Source organism: Gossypium arboreum, chromosome 1 (assembly GCF_025698485.1).
Source record: "Gossypium arboreum isolate Shixiya-1 chromosome 1, ASM2569848v2, whole genome shotgun sequence".
NCBI classification, from domain to species: Eukaryota; Viridiplantae; Streptophyta; class Magnoliopsida; order Malvales; family Malvaceae; genus Gossypium; species Gossypium arboreum.
In genome coordinates, this window is record NC_069070.1 from 3,843,777 (window position 1) to 3,851,591 (window position 7,815).

Consider the following 7,815-nt stretch of genomic DNA (forward strand, 5'->3'; position numbering starts at 1 on the left):
ACGCAAAACAAAATGCCAAAGATGCCGATTTCATTATATATTATAATAATTAATGTTTCTTCCGAAATTGAGCTGCACAACTTCGGGTATTTACTGTCTAATTGAAACAAAGAAAATCAATGCAACAAAAGCATCAAAAACAAGGGGGGAAAAAGAACATAGATAATCTCAACCATTTGAGTGCAAAAAAGCACACCCCAAAATGAACTAGGAAGTGCCATTCAACCTAAACTGACAAAACTCATGGAAGACCTGCACCGCTTGCGGAACTGGCACCACCATAACCTCCGCCTCCACGACCAAAAGCAGGCCTTGAACCAGGGCCCTGTGTATCCACAAGTTGGAAATTATATCAGTTTTAAGAAGAATAACCTCATTCATTTGGTCGATGCCTACGCATGACCACCAATATTGTTCAGCCACCTCTTCAAGTAAATGAAAGATCATTAGGGGTAAAAGTATCATAAAGGCTCTTGTACTAGGAGTTTGGATTGCATTTTGCCTTCTTTACTCGAAAAATGGACAAACTAGTCACTGTATATTATATTAAAGAGCTGATCCTTCTGTTAAAATTTCAATCCATTTTTACTATTAAAAACAGGCCCCTGTATGTTACAATGAGGTACATATGGCACGTCATATGCAAATTTGATTATTTTGTCAGCTACACTAGTTTTTAACGGTAGAAATGAATGAAAGTTTTAATAAAAAGAATCAGTTTGCTCTCAATCTAATATTTGCTTCTTGTTTTAGTAGATAGGATAAAATGCAATTCAACTCCTAATACGAGGACCTCTATGGTACTTTTACCATCATTCAAGCAATCATGTTTGGAAGCTGCATTGTTCTAAGTGAAAATGAACTAGCTTCTCTTATGAAAAACTCCCATGACACTCAATTACAAGCTTATATTAGACATACACTCATTCAACAACTCAATTCCAAGACTTGCTTTTGATCAAATTCGAAACCGAGCAGGATTTAAAAGAACCGTGGTAATATCAAAAAGCAAACAAATTATTCCACAATCCAACTATTGTAAACAACAAAAACCTTATACACAATCCAAAGATTGTCATTCAAATGCCATAACCATAACAAAGACACAATCAAGGATAATTGTTCAAAGCAAAACATTACCCTGAATGAAGGCTGATAATCAGCAGGCGCACCACCCTTATCACCGAAATCACCGCCTCCTCGTGGACCTCCACGGTATCCATCCCTGTCACCGAATCGCCTCTCACCGTCGCCAAAGCGTGGGGGACCACTGATTCATAACCAACAAAAAACATTAACAAAGCTACTGATTCATTTGCATTTAAATCGAAGAGCAAAAAAGGAACCCCAAAACTATTACCGTGGGCGGCTATCAGAAGGACCCATGGGACGACCACCGCCGGGCCTAGTTTGCTTCTTCAAAGTAGCAGGAACAATCTCAGAGGGGAGATTAAGGTAAGTCCTTAAAAATTCAATGCCATCGTTGGTAAGGTACCAGTAATAATGCATCCAAGCAAAAGTTTCACGAACGTATTCCTTGGATTTGAAGCTTTGCATCAGCTTTATTACTTGAAGATTTGGAACATCGATTTCTGGGTGTTTTGCCAAGTTGTAATCTTTTTTGGCGTAGCAAACACCCTCTGATAAGAATACATAGAACCCAGATTTGTGAACCCAAATATGTAAATGAAATAACTGGTTAAATTGAAATTGGGGATGGGATTTTATTTGGGTTACCTTGAAAGAGGTACTTTGATATCTCCCTGCGGTTCTTTTCTGGGATGATCTAAAAAAAAGAAAACAATCGTATTAAAGACATGTTCTTGCAACAAATTTTCTGTAAAACCAAACACAATGTTAGAAACAGAAGAAAATCACCATGATTGCGATGAGATAAGGGGCGGCGGAGTGCTAAGATGAAGGCCTTTGTTTCCTTTAGTTCTCAGCTCTCTGATCGCTAATGACGAAGAATGGAAACCCTACTTTAAAGTTCTTATAGCGTTCATTTATTTGGTCTTGGTTAGGTTTTTTTTTGGGCTTGGGTTAGATTCAATGATTTTGGAATTGAACTATAGTTGAATCAATTAAATTATTGGTTCTTGGTCCGATCAGATCAATTCATCTAATTTTAATTGAACGGATTATTTAAAAATTTTAAAATTTTTATTCGTGTTCATTTATTTAAAATTATGTGTGTATATTCGTTTATTTAATGTTTACTGAACAATTTTCATGAATGATAAACAAATATATATTATTTTTAAAATATAAAATAATCAAATATAAATATTAATAATTATATTAATATATACAAATGGAGCAATAAATAAACTTGTTCATGAATATAAAAGAACTATATAAATTTTATTCGTGTTTAATTCATTTAATAAATGAGACTTAATTTTTTTTCTTCTTTATTTATTTAATTTAATAAACAAACATAAATAAATAAAAATCGAACTGTTGATTGAAGGCTAGGTGTATTTATATCCCTAAGCTCAACATCTTTCAATTTACATTGGCCCAAGTTCCACATTCCAATAAGCATTATATATTTGATAATTTCTCTTTCATATATGTGTATATTTTGATATTTAAGAGAAATTAAAGGTTTAAAATATCAATCCTAATAAAAAAAATAGGAATATATAGTGTTGAGTGTTTTTGTTTGTGTGGTTTTTATGGAAATCAATTTCTTATTTATATGATATAATTTTATGATTTGATGTATTAGAATTAAGTAAGTTCCCATGCACATCAATATGTATCCTACTGTAGGGTGAACACGCGTTTCATGAGTAGGAGTTCACCTACGTGGTGAAGCGAACCCATCACCTACGTGGTGAAGCGAACCCATGTAGGCGAACTACATGGTGGTAAATTATATGTCAGCAAGTTGGACATGCTTGCTAGGTTGTGGGTTGGTATGGAAAACAAGTCAATTTGAGAGTCGGATAGAGATGAATACTGTAACATATAGGTAGGAAATTAAAGAGGAAAATGTTTGTTTTTTTTTTAATTGTAATACAATACAATAGGAGGAGGTTCTGATCATATCTGTCCTTTTTCAGATAATTTCTAGGATTACTCATAGTCACTCCTCAATCCATAAATAGGAGAATAATACACTTCAGTGCACTCGAACTCACATCCTCCTGCATTGACAACAATGTCTATACTAATTGAGTTAAAACTCAGTCGACTAATACCATTTGATTTTAATCTTTTTATTAGTGAATTTTACATTCCCTTAGAAATATATATATCTTAAAATTTTATATTAGGAAGTTAAGAAAAAAATGTTTAAGATTTTAAACCCAACATATAAACAACAATCAATAAAAGTCATTTATTACTATTAAATCCTTGATTAATTGGGCATTAATTTGACATAATATTCTTGCCCATTGCTTCAAAAGAGTGAAAGGTCCAACACAACATACACCACTGTAAAATAATAATGATGATCATAAAAAAAAATCTATAAACAATTAATAATTTCATTTGCTTCAACACTTGTATTAATTTATATTTGTGCGAAGATATATTTTTATCATATCTGCTCATTATAGGTTCTGATTATATCTATTTTTTTACACAATATTTAGAACTATTCATACCTCCTCTCCAATCTATAAATAGTAAGATGATATATTTCAGTGCACTTGAACTTACGTTTTCCTACATTGACAACAATATCCATATACTAATCGAAATAAGACTCAATTGACCATAATTTTAAAATTCAACAACTTCAAAGTTAATTTTTTTTGAAAAATTTTACCATATTAAATGAAAAATAACAAATAGGGCATTGATGAATGATGAATATTGAGACAGCTTATCTTTTCATTTTTCTTCTTTGATTGAAGAAGCAATTTATATATTAGAAATGATCCCTTTCCATTCCTAGGTGAAGAAAAGGAACATCTTTTAGTCATATCAATATATATATAGAAGGCCTTCAAGGTGATAATGGCTTCTTAATGGCCGACCATTTGTATTACAGTTTATGTTATCTATTAACCCTACTGCTCATCCACAGCTTTTTCCCTTCCACTTTTAGGCCTAAATATTATTCACAACTTTGGGATTTTAATCTCAATTATATGATTTTCTTTAATTATTCATTTCACGAATAGTATCATATAATTCAAAAATATATATAGTAAATATAAGTAGTCAACAATGAGAAAAAAAATTTTAAGGTATACGAATAAAAATTTTAGCCTCAGCAAGAAAAAAATATTATAATATATTTGACAATCGATTTTATAACAACTTAAACACTAGATATTTAGGTGAATTTAAATACCTAATTTGATAAGAAAATTAGTGTCAGGGGGTCCAAAATGACCGGCAAAGTTAGCAAGAAAACGAAACATCCACTAAAACTGAAAATGACAACGGCAAGTCCATCCTTAAAACATCAAGACAAAATCTTAAAAGAAAGTTATTATTAATTAAAGGAAAATAATATAGTCCAAATCGAATTATGAACTCATTTATTATTTCGAAATATTTTAAACACAGATCAAGGTGCCAATAAAAAGTCACCGTTAAAGCCAACCCACTTTCCAATAAGCATAGTTGATGGCTAATGGAAGTTCAGCAAAAGTAAATAAGGAACGTCTATCCATCACAATTCAAGAAAATAAAAATACTCACAAAATAAATATACAATTTAAGAAAAAAAATCAGACTTGAAGTGACAGAAATATAAACATGTCGATGGAAGATTAGATAAAGCAAAATAACAGTACTACGTTGTAGTATTATTACGTATGCAGCATTTGCAGCATTTACGAAGAAACATATGTCTATTTATGAAAATTATATGCTGACTTTGAACATAGTTTTCTGAAAGAAAAAAAAAACAAACAATTTTTTTTTGTTGTTGAAAGCTATGATGATATCATGAAATTCTAAAAATCCAAAGAAAACTTCAATATATTGTGTGCATGTAGAGATCGTTATTGTTTTATATACAAAATGTGTGCAGTCAATATCAGTACCCAAATTTTCTATTCGCCCAATATTAGTCATATATATATATATATAATGTACATTATATGATAGGTTGTGAGTGAAACTTTTAGATTTTATTAGTGGGTTGAGAGTTTGATATACATTATGTTTATTTCTATATATATTTATTATATTATATGGTATATTTGTTAAACCCTTCATTCACTTGTAGAATTTTAAAATTTCTTTGGCGGTGTATCAAATAATTTTTCTATATATATTATGAATTATTATTTGATACACTAGTGGTGGTTTTTTAACTCTACAAGCAGGATTAAGAGAATGACAAATGTCCTTAATTGACATTTAAAAAGGACGAATATTTGATAATTTTTATTCCACAAACAACCTTAAAAATTAACATATATTTTTTTAAATATATTTTTAATATTTTACTATACTCATATAAGGTACTTGTTAACTCCTAAAATCTTCACTCGTGGACCAAATATTTTCCTTTAAAAACTATATATATAAATGAGACACATGTTATCTCTTAACTCCGCTTGTGAAGTTAAAAAACTTCACCGCCTATGTATAAAATAATAATTCATATATTATATGATTCTTTAAGTGTAACCGTACAATAATTGTAAATATTAAAAAATTTAAAAACTCAAAATATATTAACCTCGAAAAAGTCTTGATCAATCGTGAATACCTTATATATAAAAAAAAAATCCGAAAGAAATGAGTAAAAATTATCTAATTAGCTGTTACATTGCTTTTTATTCTTTCCTTTTCCATTTCTCCAAACACCGATAAGAAAGAAAAAAAAAATGGTGCATACTTAAATATGCAACATTCCCTCACATTTTCCACAAGCTCATGACCAATTAATAAAGTTAACAAAAGAAGCAAAAAAGAAAGAAAGAAAAACAAATCATCACCATTAATGATAATTTATAGAGATGAAGGGAAAGAAGATAGTGTAGTTCCCATATTTGATGATGATGAAGATGAAGGTGGTAATGGTATTGTTGTTCCTTCAACACTACCACCAATTTGTCCTTCAATAATATTATCCCACAACAAAAAGCTTGAACATTGTTGTGATTCAACCCATTCATTCAACTCTTGTTGTTGTCTCCTTAAGCTCTCAAGTGTTATTTCTCCACCACCTTCTTCATCCAAGCTAGTACAAGATTGGACTTCAATAGGCACCATGGTTTCCATATTATCTATCAATGGTGGCAAATAATTATTTGTGTCCATTGTGAAAGAAGTTGAAGGAGGGGGAAATGGGACTTGAAGTTGAAGCTGCTGGTTGAGATGATTATTATTATTATTCCAAGTGTTTGATTGAGCTTGTTCATGGAAAACCTCCCCTCTTACATTAACATCTTGAAGTAGTACCCCTTGATCAATTGGTGTCATTGTACTTTCAAACATAAATAATGGGGCTTGAGATGAAAATAGGGTTTCTTGTGTAGGGATTGGTATTGCCCTTGTTGTTGTTGTTGCCATGTCTTGGTTTACTAGCTCAGTAATGGAAGCTGTACCTTGCGTGGGCGGAACTAAAGTCTTTCGTATCTTCTTCTTGATCCATGAATTCCAATAGTTTTTAATCTCATTATCTGTTCTTCCAGGCAAGTGACTTGCTATATGAGCCCACCTGCAAATTCCTTTTGACATATCAGAAATTGAATAACGTGAAAAAGAAAATCAAATTTAGATGTCAAAAAGCATGTATTTGCTTGTGGAATTTCAACATCATGATATGGTCTTTCTAACGCCCTTTGAAAATGGTGGTGAAAACTGCTTTAGCAACTACTTAAGAAGTAATCATGGAGCTTGCTTTTAACTTAATTTAAAAAACAAAAATCTTGACGTTTACATAGAAAACTTGATATTGAAGTTTGCTTGTTCACTTAATTGTTTTCAAGCATCAGTGTCTCTATTCTCAAATTTTGAAAGTTCTGGCTAACTTCAGCACCGTGATAATAACAGCTATCACCATTAGGGAAAAAACCCAGGATCTATGCAACTTTAAAGTGGAAAAAATATTGAAAAAATGTGAAGATAAAGTGAAATGAACCTGTTTCCTACAACCCCATGGAGGCTAATGATCAACTTCTCTTCCTCAGGTGTAAACCTTCCTCTTCTTATATCAGGCCTTAAATAATTAATCCATCTCAGCCTACAACTTTTCCCACATCTCTGAAGACCTAAAAACCAATGAAAATTAAAAACATATTGCATGCATCAAAGCACTCACCAAATGAATCAATACACACACACACACATGTATTTACCAGCTTTCTCAGGGACTTCACTCCAACATCCATAGCCATGAGTGGTGATGAACCTAATGAGCTTTTCATCTTCCTCAGGGGACCAAAGGCCTCTCTTAACCTTTTGTTGATTGCAGCAAGAATGGTGACCCATCCTGTATAATTTAATATGGACGACGACGATGATGATAAATAATATCAACTAATCTTCTGCTTACTTAATTTTAATTCACAAATTAAAAGAAAGGAAAGAAATAGCTCTTTGGGATTTGCAAGAAATGGAGGCTGTTGCACACCCTCCATTTAAAAGTAAGGAGAAGGGGAAGTACAAAATGATGATATGCTGACATTGAAAACACCAATGGGGTCCAATTATTCAAAAGGGAGGGTCCCTGGAAATATTTTTCATCTAACCCTAAAACGACGTTTCATCGGCTTCTGTTCACTGAGAGTTAAATTTTTCTACGTAGAGTTGTATTACGTAAACCCATGTAACCATGTTTTCACGTACCCTTCCTTCAATTCTTCCAAAATCTTTTGCCTCTTTTTTTTT

General features: G+C 31.7%; 1 protein-coding gene across 1 annotated transcript; it reads right to left on the minus strand.

Moving 5' to 3' along the window:
• Nucleotides 1-13: 13 nt before the first annotated feature.
• On the minus strand, nt 14-7,590 carry LOC108480440 (transcription factor MYB53-like). Its single transcript, XM_053029112.1, has 7 exons — nt 7,284-7,590; nt 7,067-7,196; nt 5,935-6,643; nt 1,738-1,786; nt 1,361-1,640; nt 1,141-1,270; nt 14-325 (listed from the first exon to the last, which is right to left on the minus strand). The coding sequence occupies exons 1-7, from the start codon at nt 7,414-7,416 to the stop codon at nt 242-244; spliced, it is 1,515 nt and encodes a 504-aa protein (XP_052885072.1). The 5' UTR covers nt 7,417-7,590; the 3' UTR covers nt 14-241.
• Between the last annotated feature and the right edge of the window lie 225 nt (nt 7,591-7,815).